Source organism: Equus quagga, chromosome 7, assembly GCF_021613505.1.
Source record: "Equus quagga isolate Etosha38 chromosome 7, UCLA_HA_Equagga_1.0, whole genome shotgun sequence".
Taxonomy (NCBI): Eukaryota; Metazoa; Chordata; class Mammalia; order Perissodactyla; family Equidae; genus Equus; species Equus quagga.
In genome coordinates, this window is record NC_060273.1 from 87,173,569 (window position 1) to 87,193,439 (window position 19,871).

The 19,871-nt window shown below is 35.7% G+C and overlaps 1 protein-coding gene across 1 annotated transcript in view; it reads right to left on the minus strand.

Annotated features, from left to right (window-relative positions):
- ADAMTS19 (ADAM metallopeptidase with thrombospondin type 1 motif 19) overlaps nucleotides 1-19,871 on the minus strand; it is a 236,109-nt gene that overhangs the window by 39,153 nt on the left and 177,085 nt on the right. Inside the window, exons 17-18 of the mRNA XM_046668387.1 lie at nucleotides 4,814-4,971; nucleotides 919-1,072 (exon numbers count right to left, since the gene is read on the minus strand). Coding sequence (XP_046524343.1) covers nucleotides 919-1,072; nucleotides 4,814-4,971 — 312 coding nt within the window. The remainder of the gene's footprint in view (nucleotides 1-918; nucleotides 1,073-4,813; nucleotides 4,972-19,871) is intronic.

Consider the following 19,871-nt stretch of genomic DNA (forward strand, 5'->3'; position numbering starts at 1 on the left):
CTGTTGTCAAACTAAGTTCATGACCCTTAACTTCAAGTGTACCATCAGGGAGAGCTACCACACAATCAAGATACATTTACCCACTTCATTCACTCTCTCACTCTCTTAAGTGACCTCTTTTCCAAATTCTACTATCTCCTTTTTCCACCTTCGCTGTTAGCAAGATGGCTTTTATTAATAAAATAGATGTAACTAGAAGACTACCACTATAAGTTCCTGTCGCCTGCTTCTGTTCACAAATACTGTCTTTTCTCCTGTTACTAGTGATGGGCTGTCCATATTTCAACCCAAAGCCAACTACTCCAATCCATCTCCAGCTTGCCTACTCAAGGGTATCACTTCACCCATTTTTTGCTCTCTTCTTTGCATCAGTAGTTTTCCATTCTTTTCTAGAAAATGCACACTGGCAATTAATCATGTGTAATTCCCCCTGTTAAATACAACGACAACAAACTCATATTCCCCTCCAGCTGTTGCTGCATTTCTCTGTTTTCTTCTTTCAGCAATATTTCCTAAGTTACCTTGAATCCTTTCTCCGATTCATGATATGTCATTTTCTCTTGAATTCATTCCACTTAGTCGTTTGAGCCAAATACTTCATTAAAATGAATTTTGACAGGGTCATCATTGACCTCTATGTTTCAAATATAATAAAGACATTTTAAAATAAAATAAATGCAATATAATATATTTAAACATAAGAGTCAATTCTCAGTCCACATTATTTTTGACTTAGCAGCTTTTGATATAGTTGATCATTCTCTCCTTCTTGTAATACCTTCTCTCTTGCCTTTCAGTTTCCAATTCTTTATGGAGTTTGGAATTTCAGATAAGGGGTGGTGGATCTGTCTTAATTGTCAATGGCTAATCAGAAAACAACTGCTGTTTTGGAAAGACAAATATTGCAAAATCCTTCACCTCCTCCACATGTTGCATCGCAATCTTCCCAGCCTGTGTGTGTCCACATGAAAAGGGGTTCAGGTGCTTTAGAACTCTGATTCTCTGGAAGAGGGTCTGATGGGATAGTGTATTCATAGTGAAGACCATAATTCTGGTCTTGAAACAGCAGCACCTATAAGATAATATATAAAAGTGATCAAGGCAGATGGGTCAAAGTAGAGCACGTTCAAAGTGAAGCATAAAACTAAGGATATTGATACCTTAAAATGCTTATTGCATGGTGTGCAAGCTCCCTTAATCCATAGTAGAATTGGGACATTACTGCTTAGATGTTGAAACTGTCATACTCTGAAAAGACTGGAGTTACACACTTACCTCTGAGCTACAGACCGCAAGAAAAAAAGCCCATTTGAATGAGTGCAGAGATACCAGATCATTTTCTCTCCATCTGATGGACTAAACAGTTCCCCAAAGCATGGTACGTGGATGAGATAACATTAGCAGGGGGTCAGGGATATGTGTCCTATCTAACATCAACATATAACCCACAATCTAATATCAAATGCAGCCTTTTCAAGCACATAAAACTAAAAGATGGATAGTGAGAACCTGTATCAAGAGAGGAGGAGGATAGAAGACTTTGGGAATCATTTCACTCCATAGGGTAGAGAACTTCTAAGCCAACTGGAGGACAAGAATTATATTCCATATATGTTTACAATTAACTTTTAATTTTGGCAAGGTTACTAATTTTCCATTTGTAGTAATGATCACTTCCTCTGTAAAGAATCTATGTGTAAATGAACTTGATAATAAATATTAAATTAATAATGGTACAGTTATGTATACATATGTAAACAGTGCAATAAACCATAAAGGATGCATGAGAATGACTGAACTTTGGGCTACAGTGGACTAAACCACAAGCAGGGACCGTGTCTGTTTTGTTCTCCCCTGGGACCCACTGCATCATCATGAGCAGTCATACATATTTTAAATTAAAGAAAAATATCTGAAATATACTCATTTTAAATGAAAGAATGAATGAGAATATATGTTTCTTTATAAATATATTTACACAAAATATGTCAAATAACCCCATGGAATGTATCAATTCTATCGATCTAAGGAATTATGGAAGCAATCTATATAATACAATATCATGCATAAAAATATATATCTAAATTTGAAATTATGGTAAATTATTAGAGAACTTTGTTTGATATTTAACCTGTATCAAGTAGTTGTAATGATAGGTAATTTAGAGTTAACACTCCATGGGAGAAAATTTAAATGAGCCCAAGGTTAATTTTCTTTACTTTTTCTCAAGAGTCTACTCAATATAGCAACAGAAATATTAAGATATATTTTAATATGTGGATTGGGGAACCAGCATGATGGCATTATAAATCACCTATATCAATAATAAAAATAATAGTTTTTAAACTCACATATACATAATATAGTGGGTACTAATTCTAAGTGTATCCTGGTGCTTATTTTGGCTTTAAATATCTCATTTGATATTGCCTGTTATAAGTGACTTTCAGCTAAACGCGTTAAAAAAGAGAGAGAGAGTGAGATTAACTTACCTTGTTTATGCACATAACCAGACTATTTCATAGTTTTTAAAGTGATGAAGTGAACATATAAATAATAGCTATTTGCCAATTTATTTAATTAAATGAAAATGTGTCTATTTTTCCTAACAAAACTACCTTTTCATTGATAGAACTTTAGATTGTCCTTGAATATCTAATGCCATTTAAAATAAAGACATTGGCTACAAAATCATTAGCTCTTTCTTAAACCATTTGAATTTGGCAGTATTCTTTGCAAGAAGGAAAGTGTGACCGTGTTGCAGTTGAGGGCACATACTGAAGCATGGCAGCAGAAAGTATTGCCTTTCAAAATTCAGTACCGGCTTTCAATCTGTAATAGTCATTAAAGAAAAATATCTTAAAAGTGCAGTTTCCCTTGGATTACTGAATAAATCCAGGTCACATAGATGCCTTCTTTTAGACATAGTTCACTGACTTTAATTACGTTTCATGCTTCCAGGAAAAACCTTGGTAATTACAAGTCAGATTAAGAATTCTGCATCAAGGAAACTCCATGTGCCCAGCCCTGAGGTCTCACATATACTGTTTTAAGATTTTTGAATTAGAGGCTCAGTAAAAGAGCCTCAGTCTTGCTCCATAAAAAGTGTGGGTTACATTCATATAAGGCAGGCAAGCTGATGGCATTTTCTGCAACTCAGTCATTAAAACATGTTTGTTGTTGATGATGTTATTATAAGTGACCCAATCATGGAAAGGGCAAGATAATTGGTCATACAATGTTCTGTTAGTCATTTTTTTCTCTCTCCAGATTGCACAGAGCACAGAGTGGAGTTTCCAATTCAAATTAAGTAATGCGATCCAAAGAAACTGGAGAGATGAACAAAATAATTATTCAAGGCATACATACACTTATGAATCAAGGCTGTCTGGTGTAAAGAACTTCTAAGCTTTATATCATGGGAAGAAGCATAGAAGATTGATTAACACCTGGTTTATTAACAGATAACTTCTTGGGAGACACTGTGCACATTACTTAACCTTTTTCATACTTAAGTTTTTTAAAAATTTGTAAAATGGAGTAATAACGATACATATTACACAGGGTTATTGTCAGGATTAAATGCTGTAGTGAATGTAAAGCACTTTTGGACAGTGTCTGACTCAGTGCTCAGTGAATGATGTATATTATTATTATTAAGATTTGGAACAGAAGGTCCCCACACAACTAACCTTACTCCCTGTATTCCTGTTGGTAGAGCCTACTGACTGCAGTTCTACAAAACATTGTTATTAGAAGTGTGGTCCATGAATCAGCAGTAGTGGCATCACCTGGGAGCTGGTTAGAAACACAGATCTCAGGTTCCTCCCCAGACCAAATGAATCAGAATGTACATTTTAACAAGAACCCCAGGTGATTTGCAGACACATCAAAGTAGGAAGAACAAACAGGCCAACATGTAATTTGAACCTCCGGCTCCTAGACTAGCAACACAGATGTCTCCAACTGAAGACAAATTCAACTTAAATTGTATAGAGGTATTAAATAATGTGGCACGCCACACTCCAAATAAATAGTCAAGTGATTGTGTTTTAGAGTATTTCTTATGTGAAGACTTAAGGAGGAGTTCAAGTGTCTGAATTTTAGACTTTGCTGCTAGGACAGAAAACATACCAGTTGTGCAGTCAGTCCTCTGGTCCCTGAGACATTAGCACTGACTGCAATGATCAAGGTCAAAAAGGGCATGTGAACCTGCCACCAGCTTGGGCATAGAGCCCTACTGTTCTGCTTCTTCCACTACAAACTCTGTCCTGCCTCATATCTAGTCTTTCAATATATGGTAAAGAGACTTATCATCCCAAACTCTCAGATGTTCATAATTCTTTCTTTCTAGTAAGAAAACAGAACAGGGTAATTGGAAGCACTGTTAGATATAGTTACCAAATCTCTTCCCCAGGGACAACACCATTTTATACAGATGCAGACAATGTTCATTTCACAGATGTATGTAATGCCATGATCTGCTATATTATAGCACTCTCTTTACAGACATCCACTCTTGTTAGTAAATGTGTGCTTTTAGGAAAAAGAGATTCCTTATTGCCTGGTAATTCACCTCTACTTTGAGTCTGTGAATTCGCTAAAACATCTTGTTTCTCTTGTAATAATTTGTTTTAGACATCATGATTTAAAACATATTTTTAAAAAACACCCTAAAAGCCTACCTCTTAAATGATTTTAAATGTCTACCTGATAGCTCAAATTTGGAAAAAAGATTAGAGAAGGCACGATAGAAATGCCCTTTGCCATAGCAAGATTGCTTATGCAATGTTATCGATTTGTTCCCTCATACCAGGAGGTGTAAAGGTGATGTAGTGGGACCTTTGGCAGAGATCTTCTCCCAGAGGCCTCGTCTTACATAATGGACAGTAGTTCCGGCTAAGTTGAATGCTCCAGAGTGTTCAATCTTCCAGTTACTATTAATAGATTGTTTTCCAGTGTCTCGAAGAGCTATAAAGAGGTTCAAAATATTATAAGAATTAACAGGTCAGCGTCATTAATCAAAATCCACTTCACATGATTTCCTTAAAAGCATTTCATTCATTTCTAAACTAATATGCCAACACTCCCTGATGTAAAACATGTGGCATCTCCTCTTTGGGAAAGTGCACAGTCATAGCAAATGCCACAAGCTCTCCTTCTCTCCTAAAGCCATCCACATCTACACACTGACATTTATCTTTGCCTCCACCAACCTCCTTGTGACACTTGATGTCTGTAACCGTTATTTTCGTCCTTATTCATTCTTATGTCCTTAATCATTTATTATGTAACATATTATTATTTTAAGGCTATGTGTGTCTGTGCTGTTTATGCAACGACAGGGTTAAATTCATTACAAAACCATTCAAAGATAACATGCTGGTTTTAAAAAAAGAACTCAGGATCCTTTTCACATCCTTCGTTTGTGATTTGCTGTGTATAAGAACAAAAGATAAATGTTAATTCTCACTGACAAATAGCCACCATTTGTATGGGATTTTACAGAATTTTTTTTTTTATTTTAAAGATTGGCACCTGAGCTCACAACTGTTGCCAATCTTTTTTTTTTTTTCTGCTTTTTCTCCCCAAATCCCCTCAGTACTTAGTTGTATATTTTAGTTATGGGTCCTTCTACGTACAACTTTTTTTACCTACATTTTTTCCCCTTTCTTTTTTGACCTGATCTCTGCTACTATTTTATTAAGATTCATGACATGGAAATGAGATGTCATGATTGCCATTTAAATTAAGGATTCCTTTTTATTTTTTGCAAATGATTTTATTATTTTTTTAAGTTAAACTTTTAGATTCTCCCATATCACTGAATTCTCTTTCACAAAGACATTTACATAAAGATTCATTGAAGACTTTTATGTCATAATTCTGTGAAACTGTTTTGATGACTTAAGCCGATAAATTTTCCTAAATGTTATTTAAACAAATTTCTATTTATTGAATGTTTGAGGGTTTCCAAATTTTTTATATTGTAAATAATGCTCAGATAAATATACTGTACACTATTTACATATATATTTAAATATTTCCCTTGGATAGAGTCCCAGATTTGGAATTACAGAGCCAAAGAAAAGGAACACTTAAAGATTTTGAAAAATAATTTCAAATTGATTTTCATAATGGTTGCATCAATTTATGCTTCTGTCAGTGACTGAGAGTGCCCATTTCTGAACATCTCCTTGGAAGCACCTTTCTCTTGTATAATATTTAATCATAACTGAATAATTACTTATCAAGTATCAGATCTAAGTCAGGAAATACTCAAAGTTCCTGGATCTCCTAAAACAAACAATATAAATATGTTCTTTGGCTTCATGATATTTATAAGCTAACTGGCAAAACAGACATTAAACAAGTTATATAAGTAACTAACTAAAATTATGCTGAAACTTGTGTGAGAGGAGTTAGGAAAGGCTGGCCTGAGGATGTCATTTACTGAGGATGTTAGCCAGGGGAAAACAGATGCAGAAAAAGAACATTCAAGAATGAGGGAACTGGAGAGGTGTCAGGACGGTGGTGTAGGCGGACTCTGAACTCACCTCGTCCCATGGACACAACAAATTTACAACTACTCTGGGAACAATTACCCCTGAGAGAGAACTGAAAACTAGATAAAAAGAACCCTTGCAACAAGGGACAGTCCCAAGTGAGGTAGAAGCGGCAAACATTCCTTGCTGGAGAGAATAAAAGCCACCTTCACAAGCTGTGGTGGTTCATGGCTGGCTAGAAGCAATAATAAGGTACACAGCCTTCCCTGGAGGAGTGGGGGACCTGAGCAGGGGAGCACTACTGCTATAAGCATCCTTTGGACTCAGCACAACTGAGATAAGTCTCATGATATCTGGCTTTGCTGGCTACTAACAACACTGAGGAATATCCCCAGAAAAGCTATCGGACATAAGGGAAAAAAAGCCACCTCTTAAAGGACCCATGCACAAATTCACTCATTTCAGAAAGTAACCTAAAATCACCAGAAAGGCACACAGTCCTTTGGCGAAAAGACACTCACCTGATAGGCTCTGGGTGCATCTTGGTGAGAGGTGAGACCTCTTCAGGGACTGAGACATTGATGGCAGCCATTATTGTGACCTAGTACAGGTGTGCTGACCCAGACGCTGGCAGATGCCATGGGAGATTTCCCCTCTCCTGTTAGCCCAGGGTCTGCCCCACCCACTAGAGTGCCCATTTAAACTAGCTCAGCCAGGCCAGGCAGATTGCCCTAGTGACTGGTCCCACCCGACAACAAGCTCTCAGGCCACTTGTGGGCCTGCATAGGCTGGGTGCCTGGATCCTCTGCAGCTGGGTGACTGGGTCTGCCTCTGCTGGGCAGGGTACGCGAGGAGCGGATGGAGAGTGTGGGGCATTGGAGGAGTGTGTGGGGCCTCTGCAGTGGGGCACCTGGGTCCACTTCAGGGGGTCAGGACGCATGCATGGGGCAAGTCTGTGTTGACAGTGTGTGTGGCCTTGTGGGCGGTGGGACTCATCAGCAGCAAAAGACTTGTGCTTCTCAAATAACCACATAGGGGATCAGCCCCACCTTCCAAAACCTGAAACAATTGAGTGCTCCTGTGCCTGGGGCCAGCCCAACTCAGCTGCAATCCTGAGAGAGCTGACAACAGCCTTGCAGGCCAGAGGCCCACAACAATTGTAAGCCCCTGAGCCCAGCAACCAGCCACTCTGGGGGCCTAGACTCTTAACAGAAAAACTGCAAGAGGAACTTGCTATTAGACCTTGCAGCCAACTGTGCTGGGGCTTCCCATGCCTGATAAAATGACTGAAGGCTCCAGAGCAGCCACACACAGCTGAGCATTACAACCAGCTGGCTAGGGGACAGCCTAGACTCCCTGGGAACCAGCAGCAAGAGCAACCCTGCCACAAGAGAAGGACACATGTACCCCACACAGGGATCATTCCTGGAACATTTGGAACTGGTGACAAGAGGGAAGCACATTGCTTGGCCTTATAGGGCATATCTTACATAAAGCCACCTCCCCAAGATCAGGAGACGTAGTTTACCCACCTAATACATAGAAATAAGCACAGAGAAAGAAGCAAAATGAGGAGGTAAAGGAATACATTTCAAGTAAGGGAACAGGACAAACCCCCAGAAAAAGAACTAAATAAAACAGAAATAAACAATCTACCTGACAAAGAGTTCAAACAAAAAGTCATAAGGATGCTCACTGATCTTGGGAGAAGAGTGGATGAACTCAGTGAGACGTCAGCAAAGAATTGGAAAATATAAAAAAGAACCAATTAGAAATGAAGAAAACAATACTGGAAATGAAAAATTCACTAGAGGGACTCAATAGCAGAGTATATGACACAAAAGAATGGATGAGTGTGCTGGAAAAAGACAAGAGGAAATCACTGAAACTGAGCAGATAAAAGAAAAGAGAATTAAAAATAACAAGGACAGCCTAAGGGACCTCTGGGACAACATCAAGTGCACTGACATCCATATTACAGGCATCTCAGAAGGAGAAGAGAGAGACAAAGGGCAGAGAATCCATAAGAAATAATAGCTGAAAACTTTCCTAATCTAAGAAAGGAAACAGACATCCAGGTACAGGAAGCAGAGAGCACCAAACAAAATAAACTGAAAGAGGCTCACACCAAGACACATTATAATTAAACTGTCAAGAATTAAAGATAAAGAGAGAATCCTAAAAGCCACAAGAGAAAGGCAACAAGTTACATACAAAGGAAATCCCATAAGGCTATCAGCAGACTTCTCAACAGAAACCTTACAGGCTAGAAGGGTGTGGCACAATATATTTAAAGTGCTGAATGGGAAAAACCTACAGCCAAGAATACTCAACTCAGCAAGGTTATCATTCAGAATGGCAGGGGACATAAAGAGTTTCCCAGACAAGCAAAAATTAAAGGAGTTTATCACCAAGAAACTAGTTTTACAAGAAATGTTAAAGGGACTTATTTAAGTGGGAAAGAGAAGGCCAGAAATAGGAATAAGAAAATTATCAAAAAAAAAAAAACAAAACAAACAAACCCAAAAAGGCAATAAAATCACTGGTAAAGACAAAAGTACAGTAAAGGTAGCAGATCAACCACGTATGGAGATAATATGAAGGTCAAAAGATGAAAGAACCAAAATTATCTATTTCCATGATAAGAGGGTAATGGATACATACACACAAAAGAAGAGGTTAGATGTGATATCAAAAACATAAAATGTGGGAGGAGGGGAGTAAAAGAGTAGAGCTTTTAGAAAGAGATCAAACTAAAGAGACCAGCAACTTAATATAGATTGCTATATAAATAGATTATTATATATGAACCTCATGGTAATCACAAACCAGAAACCTATAATAAATACACAAAAAATTAAGAGGAACTCAAACACAATACTAAAGAAATCCTTCAAGCACAAGGGAAGAGAACAAGAGAAGAAGAAAGGAACAGAGAAGAACTACTAAAACACCCAGAAAAGAAGTAACAAAATGGCAATAAGTACATACTTATCAATAGTACTTTAAATGTCAACGGACTAAATGCTCCAATCAAAAGACACAGGGTGGCTGATTGGATAAAAAAACAAGACCCATATATATACTATATACAAGACACATTTCAGACCTAAAGAGACTCACAAACTGAAAGACGGAAAGTGATACTCAATACAACTGGCAATGAAGAGAAAGCAGGGGTAGGAATACTTATAGCAGAAAAAATAGACAAAAAAAAACTGTAACAACAGAGAAAGACGGGCACTACATAATGATAAAGGGAATGATACAACAAGAGGCTATAACACTTGTCAATATCTATGCACCCAACATAGGAGCACCTAAATATATACAGCAATTATTAAGAGACATAAAAGGAGAAATAGATGGTAACAAAATAATAGTAGGGGACTTTAACACACCACTTATACCAATGGATATATCATCCAAACAGAATACCAACAAGGAAACATTGGCCTTAAATGACACATTAGACCAGATGGATTTAGTAGATATGTACAGAACATTCCATCACAAAACCACAGAATACACATTCTTTTCAAATGCACATGGAACATTCTCCAGGACTGATCACATATTAGGCCACAAAACAAGTGTCAATAAATTTAAGAAGATCAAAATATTACCAAGTATCTTTTCTGACCACAAAAATAATGAAACTAGAAATCACTGACAGGAAGAAAATCAACAAACAAGAAAAATGTCAGATAAACAATCTAACAGTGCACCTGAAAGAACTGGAAAAAGAAAAAACAAAGCCCAAAATCAGTAGATACAAGGAAATAATAAAAATCAGAGGAGAAATAAATGAAATAGAAACAAAAAAAGTGGAAAAAATCAATGAAACTAAGAGCTGTTTCTTTGAAACGATAAACAAAATTGACAAACCTTTAGCTAGACTCACTAAGAAAAAAAGAGAGAAGTCTCAAATAAACAAAATCAGAAATGAAAGAGGAGAAATTACAATGGACATCTCAGAAACACAAAAGATTATAAGAGAATACTACAAAAAGCTATACACCAACAAATCAGATAATCTAGAAGAAAAGGATAAATTCTTAGAATTACACAACTTTCTAAAACTGAGTCAAGAATAAACAGAGAATTTGAATAGACCAATCACTAGTAAGGAGATCACAGCAGTAATCAAAAACCTACCAAAAGGGGCAGTCCTGTGGCTGAGTAGTTAAGTTCGCATGCCCCAGTTCAGCGGCCTGGGGTTTGCTGGGTCAGATCCTGGGCGTGGATCTATGCACCACTCATCAAGCCACACAGTGGAGGCATCCCACATAGAAGAACCAGAATGATCTACAAATAAGATATTCAACTATGTACTAGGGCTTTGTGGAGGAAAAAAGAAAATGAAGATGAATATTGGCAACAGATTTTAGCTGAGGGCGAATTTTCCTAAAAAAGAAAAAGAAGAAGTAAGGTCCATAAAAACAAAAACAAAAACAAAAATCTCCCCAAAGTCCAGGACCAGGCAGCTTCCCTGGTGAATTCTACCAATCACTCAAAGAAGAATTAATATGTATCCTTCTCACACTCTTCTGAAAAATTGAAGAGGAGGGGAAGCTTTCTAACTCATTCCACAAAGCCAACATTACCCTGATACCAAAACCAGACAAGGGCAACACAAAAAAAAATTACAGGTCAACATCACTGAAGAACATCGACGTAAAAATCCTCAACAAAATACTAGCAAGTCGAATACAACAATACCTTAAAAAGATTATAAACCATGATCAAGTGGGATTTATTCCAGGGATGCAAGCATGGTTCAACATCTGCAAATCAATCAACATGATACATCACATTAACAAAACGAAGAATAAAAATCACATGATCATCTCAATAGATGTAGAGAAAGCATTTGAAAAAATACAGTATCCACTTATGATAAAAACTCTGAATAAAATAGATATACAAGGAAAGTACCTCAACATAATAAAGGCCATCTATGAGAAACCTTCAGCTAATAACATTCTGAATAGAGAAAAATAGACAACTATCCCTGCAAGAACAGGAACCAGACAAGGATGCCCACTCCACTCCTCTTATTTAACATAGTATTGGAAGTCCTAGCCAGAGCCATCTGTCAAGAAAAAGAAATAAAAGAGATCCAAATTGGAAAGAAGAAGTGAAACTGTCAGTATTTGCAGATGACATGATTTTGTTTGTAGAAAATCCTAAAGAATGCACCAAAAAGCATTTAGAAATAATAAATAAATATAGTCAAGTTGCAGGACACAAAATCAATAACAAAATTCAGTTGTGTTTCTCTACACTAACAAAGTAGCAGAAAGAGAAATTTAGGATACAATCCTATTTAGAATTGCAACAAAAAGAATAAAATACCTAGGAATAAACTTAACCAAAGAGGTGAAAGATCTGTACACTGAAAACTACACAACTTTATTGGAAGAAATTGAAGACACAAAGAAATGGAAAGATATTCTGTGCTCTTGGATTGGAGGAATTAACATAGTTAAAATGTTCCTACTTCCTAAAGCAATCAACAGATTCAATGCAATCCCTATGGAAGTTTCAACAACATTTTTCACAGAAATAGAACAAAGAATCCTAAAATTTATACAGAATGACAAAAGACTCCGAATAGCCAAAGGAACCCTGAGAAAAAAGAACAAAGAAGAAAGCTGGAGGTATCACACTCCCTGATTTCAAAATATAATCCAAAGCTACAGTGGCAAAACAGCATGATACTGGCACAAAAACAGACACCTGGATCAATGGAACAGTTGAGAGCCCAGAAATAAATCCACACATCTATGGACAGCTAATTTTCAACAAAGGAGCCAAGAACATACAATGGAGAAAGGAAAGTCTCTTCAATAAATGGTGCAGGGAAAACTGGACAGCTGCATGCAAAAGAATTAAAGTAGACCATTATCTTACACCATACACAAAAATTAACTCAAAATGGATTAAAAAGTTGAATGTAAGACCAGAAACCACCAAACTTTTAGCAGAAAACAGAGGCAGTACGCTCTTCGACATCAGCCTTAGCAGCATATTTTAAAGTACCATGTCTGACAGAGCAAGGGAAACAACAGAAAAAATAAACCAACTAAGAGACTACATCTAACTAAAAAGCTTCTGCACAGCAAAGGAAAATCATCAACAAAATGAAAGAACGATCTAAAAATTGGGAGAAGATATTTGCAAACCATATATATCTGATAAGAGGTTAATATCCAAAATACATAAAGCCATACATCTCAATAATGAAAAAACTAACAACCCAATTAAAAAATGGGTAAAAGATCTGAACAGACATTTCTCCAAAGAACATATATGGATGGCTAACAGGTACATGAAAGGATGTTCAACATCATTAACTACCAGGGAAATGCTGATCAAAACCACAATGAGATATCACCTCACCCTCATTAGAAGGGCTATAATTAACAAGACAGGAAACAACAAATGTTGGCGAGGATGTGGAGAGGAGGGAACTGTCATACACTGCTGGTGGGAGTGCAAACTGGTGAAGCCACTATGGAAAACAGTATGGAGATTCCTCAAAAAATTAAGAGTAAAACTACCATACAATCCAATTATTCCACTCCTGGGTATTTATCCAAAGAACAGGAACACATGAATGCATAAAGATACATGCACATATATGTTCACTGCAGCATTAATCACAATAGCTAAGACTTGGAAGCAACCTAGGTGCCCATCAAGGGACAAATAGATAAGGAAGATGTGGTATATATACAATGGAATACTACTCAGCCATAAATGATGAAATCCAGCCATTTGTAACAACATGGATGTGGACTTTGAGGGTATTTTATACTATGCGAAATATGTCAGAGGGAGAAAGTCAAATACTGTATGATCTCACTCATAAGTAGACGATAAAAACAACAACAAACAATCAGATTGAGACAGAGATTGGATTGCTGGTTACCAGAGGGGAAGGTGGGAGGGAGGAGGGCAAAAGGGGTTATTAGGCACATGTGTCTGGTGACGGATTGTAATTAGTCTTTGGGTGGTGAATATGATGTAATTTACACAGGAATCGAAATATAATGATGTACACCTGAAACTTATATAATGTTACAAACCAGTGTTACTGCAATAAAAATAAATAAATAAATACTCTAAACACAAAACAAGAATGAGGGAACCATCAATGGAAAGGTCTTAAAGCTCAATGCAGCTTGGTGAGAATCGGGATGCAAGTATGCATGACAACAAATGCACTAAACTAGATCATGAAGAGATGAGGCTGGAGAAGTAAGGAATAGCCAGATGTTATAGACCTTGTTAATATTTTGAGGGTTTTTTCTAAGAAAAAATATAAAGCTAGAAAAGCTTTTGAAAAATATTAAGAAGAAAATAGAGTGATGTAGGCCAAATTTAGATAGAGAGGTCAGGACAAAACATCAACATAGCAGCCCAACTGAAAGTAATGGTGGCTTGGATTAAAGTAAGGGAGAAAAATATCAAGAGGAATTTAGGAGAGAAATTGATAAAATATGATGATGATTTTGTTGCTGTGGGTAAAAGTGTCAGGTACGATGCTAGGTTTCAGGGATGAGAAAATAAGTGAATTATGATGGCAAATAATGAGATGGGAGAGCTAGCAAAAGAAATGGTTGAAGAGAAATACCAGGAGTTAAATTTTGAAAAATCTAGATTTTTAAAAAATCTCTTGTTTTATTGTTATTAAGGTTAAAGATATTTTTCATTTGCTTATTAGTCAGTTGTATTTTTCATTTAAATTAATTAGTAAATTATTAATTATTTGTTAAGTCTTTCTGGTCCACTGAGAGATTTTCTGGTGCTTATATTTCCATTATTACAAGCAATGTATTAATAAAATTATTAAAATTTTACCTCATCAATCTTAATTTCTACCAAAAAAATCTTCATCATGTACTGCATATAAAATATCATGTTTTAGATAAAATATTAGGCATATATATTTTCAGATTTATGGAAAATATGAATATTAATTTTTACCTTGAATCTTAAACTTTAAGGGGAAATATGTTGACAGTAAACTCTCAACACTTTGCAAATAGCTATTAACATCCACAGACGCTATACTTCAGATAATGCTAAATTGACTAAACAAATAAGGATTTTGCTTGAAAGGTAAAGCATTTCCTTGTATTTTTCTAAAGTCTATTAAATATTCTGAGAAATCCTTTTGGCTTGGATTTATACTGTAATCAGTATGATTTCATTTTGTGTGTGTGTATGTGTGTATTCCAACATATATTTAGGGCACAATTATAAAGGAATATTTCCCAAAAATCTCTAATAAAAATGCCTAAAAAATTTCTGGGAGTAGTTATAGTACAATGTTCAGACTCAATTGGTATTTCTGGAATTCAGCATTCCCCAGAAAATGGTACACGCATGTACCTGAAAACCCACACTATTTATAAGCTTATTTCACATAAAGAATCAGTACTCTGGGTGTGTGATGTTTCTTGGTTTTTGTTTTTAATTCATTAGTTTTAAAAATGTGTTTAGAAAACCTGTTTCTGGCCATACCTGAATAACTGGAACTGCACTGTCTCTCCCACTGTAACAACTAGAAAACTACGCAATGTATGAAACAATTGTTCTCAGACATTGGACAAGTGACAACAGAGAACTGTGATCCCTAAGAGAAGGAGAACAAATGTGATCTCTAAAATTGCTTGACTTTCTGCCTGAAGAAATTTACCAGACCCCACTACAGGAAGGGGAACTCAAGCAGAACACAGATGATGAGGGCTTCAGTGAGATGAGGACAGACAATGGAGTTCAAATTGGCTAAGTCAGCTGGAATATGTTGTATAGAGTATTGGAGAAGAAGGAGCTACGCAGAGACAAACTCCAAAATCTGGAAAGCTATGCTTTTGAGCCTGTGGCTAAATACTAAGCTGCAAAGAAGTGGGGTGAGATTCCTCAAGGCTGAGAAAAGAATACCTGCCTAGGAGCTGCAAACTGTACAACTCCTGGAGTTCATGTAGGGTTGGAAGATAAACGAATTGTATGCAATCAGAGTAGAGAGATCTTATTGAACATACATAGACTTCAGTGGAGAACCTAGAAAGGTTGCCTATTAGAAACAGGGGAAGCCTATTTCTAGACTCACTCTAACAAAGCTTTACAAAAACATCAGGAAGTCCAGCTGATCTGCAAGGAAATTAGCTGTCTAGCAAAATGAAAGTCAACACTCAATAATAAAGAACAACAAAATCCAGCCATTCAGTGCTGGCTCATTAATAGTGTCCAGCATCCAATCAAAAATTACTACATATGTAAAGAAGTCATGTGTCAAGTCAAGTAAAGAAGTCAAGATATGTAAAGAAAATGTGACCCATAATCAGGAGAAAAATCAGTCAATAAAACGAGACCCCAAAATACTAGAGATAACAGAACTACCAGACCAAGACTTTTAAAACAGCTATTATAGGGGCTGGCCTCATGGCTGAGTGATTGGTTTCATGTGCTCTGCGTTGGCAGCTGGGGTTTTGCCAATTCAGATCCTGGGTGCGGACAGAGCACCACAACTCCTCAAGCCATGAAGAGGTGGCATCCCACACAGCAGAACCAGAAGGACCTACAACTAGAATATACAACTACGTGCTGGGGGGCTTTGGGGAGAAGGAAAAAAAACGAAGATTGGCAACAGATTTTAGCTCAGGTGCCAATCTTAAAATAAAACAAACAAACAAAAAAACCCAGCTATTATAAGTATGTCCAGTAAGCACAAGAAGTTAAAGAAAAATCTGTGATATTCAAGAGAATAATAAAAACAATAAAAATAAGCAAATAAAATTTCTCAGAATAGAAAAATATAAGAGATGAAACAATAAATCACTGTATGGGCTTAAAAGCACTATTAGACATTGCAAAATAAGTCAGTGAACTTGAAGATAAGCTAGTAGACTAGAAACTAACTGGAATGCAGAGAGGAAAAAAAGGCTGAAAAAAGTGAACAGAGCATCAGTGACCCATGAGAAATACCTGAACACAGAAGTAACTGGAAGTCTAGAAAAGTGGCAGAAATTATTTGAAGAGATAATGCTCAAAATTTTTCCAAATTTAATAAAAACCATAAACATACAGGATCTAAAAAATACAATGGAATCAAAGCAGGATAAGCACAAAGAAAGCCATATTAAAGAACATCACAATCAAACTGCTGGAACCCAATGATGGGGAGAACAACCTTAAAAGTGGCTAGAGAGGAAAAAGGCACATTATATACAAGGGAATAAAGATTTAAGAATTCCCCGGATATACCATTAGAACTAATGCAAGTCAGAAGACAATAAACATTATCTTTAAAGTGAAAAAACAAAACAAAACAAAATATAGAATTCTATACCAGTGACAGTATCCTTCAGATATGAAGGCAAAATAAATATACCATGAGACAAACAAAATTTGAGAAATTTTGCTGCCAGCAGACTTGCCCTACAAGAAATATTAAAGGATATTCTTAAAGCTGAAAGAACCTGGCTCCAGATGGAAACAGGAGTCTATGTGAAGGTTTGAAGAATGTTGGTACTGGCAAATGTATGAAAATATATAAACATTTTTTCATTAATAAATTATTTATAATATAATTGACTATAAAGTAAAAATGATTACAATGTATTTTGGTGCTTAAATCATATGTAGATCCTGGGTGTGGACATGGCACCGCTCATCAAGCCAAGCTGAGGCGGCATCCCACATGCCACAACTAGAAGGACTCACAACTAGAATATACAACTATGTACTGGGGGGCTTTGGGGAGAAAAAATAAAATCTTAAAAAAAAATGTATTGGCTATATTAATATCCGATAGCACGGACTTCAGGGCAAGGAATATTCCCAGAGACAAAAAGAGAGTTTTTAAAAATATCACTTAAATTTAAATTACCTTGTAAAATTTTAAATGACATTTAAAATTTATTAAGGACTCCATACAATCCTATCTGTATAATGGAGTATCAAATGCATGAAGCAAAAACTGACATAATTGAGAAGAGGTAGAGAAAAGTTCAGAATTTTAGCTGGAGATTTCAATACTTCTCTTTCCTTAATTGATAAAGCAAGAAGAAAATCAATAAGACTATAGAAGACTTGAACCAAATGGAGCTAACTGATATTTAAAGAAGAGCCGGCAATTGCAGAATATAAATTTTTTCAAGTATAAATGGAACATTAATCAACATAGGCTGCCATGGAACAGGTCTCAATTGAAATCACACTCAGTATAATTTGTTACCCACATATTTAAACTAGAAATCAACAAGAAAATATCTATTAAAAATCTACAAATATTTGAAAATTAAACAGTAAATTTATAAATAAGCCATAGGTCAAAGTAGAAATCAAAATGGTAATTTGAAAATATTTTGAACAAAATATAAAACATATAAAAATTGTAGAATGCAGCTAAAGCATGGCCTAAATGGATAAATTGTTATATTAGAAAAGAAGAAAGGCCTATAATCAATTATCTACATTTTGACCTTAAAATGGTATAAAAAAGAGCAATTTAAACCTAAAATAAGTAGGAAGAAAATAATAAAGAGCAGAAGTCAATTAAATAGAAAGTAGATTAACAATAGAGGCAATCAGTGACATCAAAAGTTGGGTATCATAGGGGCTGGCCTGGTGGTCAAGTGGTTAAGTTCGTGTGCTCCTCTTCAGCAGCCCAAGATCTGCCAGTTCAGATCCTGGGCACAGAGCTATACACTGCTCATCAAGCCATGCTGTGGTGGCATCTCACATAGAAGAACTAGAATGACCCGCAACTAGGATATACAACTATGTTACTGGAGCTTTGGGGAGAAAATAAAAAAAAGAGGAAGATTGGCAACAAAAGTTAGCTGAGGGCCAATCTTCCTTAAAAAAAAAAAAGTTGGTTATTCTAAAAGATCAGAAATGATAAAACTCTAGTTTGACTGATTAAGAAAAGAGAAAGAAATTAGAAATATCAGAAATGAGAGAAGGAATTCTGCTACAGTGCTTACAGATATTGTAGTGTAATAAGGAAATATTATAAACAACTTCAAGACAATACATTTGATAAAGTAAGTGAAATCCATAAATTCTTTGAAGACACCAATTACCAAATGTGACACAAGAAGAAAAGAACATCTGAATAGTCATATTTATATGTATACATACACACACACATATATTAAAGAAATTAGGTTGGGATTTAAAAACCTCATGAAGAAAATACCAAAGTTCAAACACTTAAGGAAAAATAGTACAGTCTTTCACAAAATTTACTATAAAATAGAACAGGAGGGTGGCAAGGTTCTTCGAATGTGCTTAAAAATGTCATTTTTCTCAAGGTAGATAATAAATATAAATATCTACATTTTATTTCTTCCTTTAAAACTAATCCATTGGTTAAGAATATTTATTTGTATTTATTAAATTTTCAGGAAAATTACACTTTTATATATTCTAGATACAAGTTCTTTTCAAGATAAGTTTATTAGAAATATTTTCTCTGACACTACGGCTTGCCTTTTTATTTTCTTAATGGTGTCTTTTAAATATATTCATTTTGGGGTGGATGGGTTGGTATATTTGCCCATCCATGGTAAAGAAATCCTTGCTTACCACAATGTCATGAATCTGTTTCTCTTACGTTTTTTTGCTAGAAGTTTTAGAGTTTTGGCATTTTTGTTTAGTTAATTTTTTGAGTTAATTTTTTGTGTATGATTTGAGGTACAGGCCAAGTTTCAATATTTTTTCCTCATATAAATATCCAGTTATTCCAGCATTATTGTTTAAAAGAGTACCTTTTCCCTCTGCATTATCTCAAAACTTTGGTTGGAAATCAGTTCACTCCATATTTGTGCGTTTAGTTTCACTAGGATGATGAATTTGTCAATTTTGTCAATTTTTGCTTTAAAATTTTGAAGCTACATTCCTGGGTTCATATAATTGTAAAATTACAATATCTTTCTGATAAACTGAATTCTTTTATAATTATTTTGTGACTTTTTAATTTCAAGCAATACATATTTCTTTAAAGTGAGTTCTGACATACATTACTATGGGTATATTAGTATTCTGTTGGTTTGTACTTTACTTTTTTGGTGAGGAAGATTGGCCCTGAGCTAATATCTGTGGCCAATCTTCCTCTATTTTGTATGTTGGATGCCACCACAGCATGGCTTGATTAGTGGCGTGTAGGTCAACACCTGGCATCAGAACCTGTGAACCCCAGACTGCTGAAGTGGAGCTCGAGAACTTAACCGCTAAACCCTGCCCTTTGTTTTGTATTTTTCTGGTTTAATTTTCCATTCTTTGATTTTCAGTTTTTGTGAATCTTATGTTTTATATATGTCTCTTATGATTCCCATATACCTGACA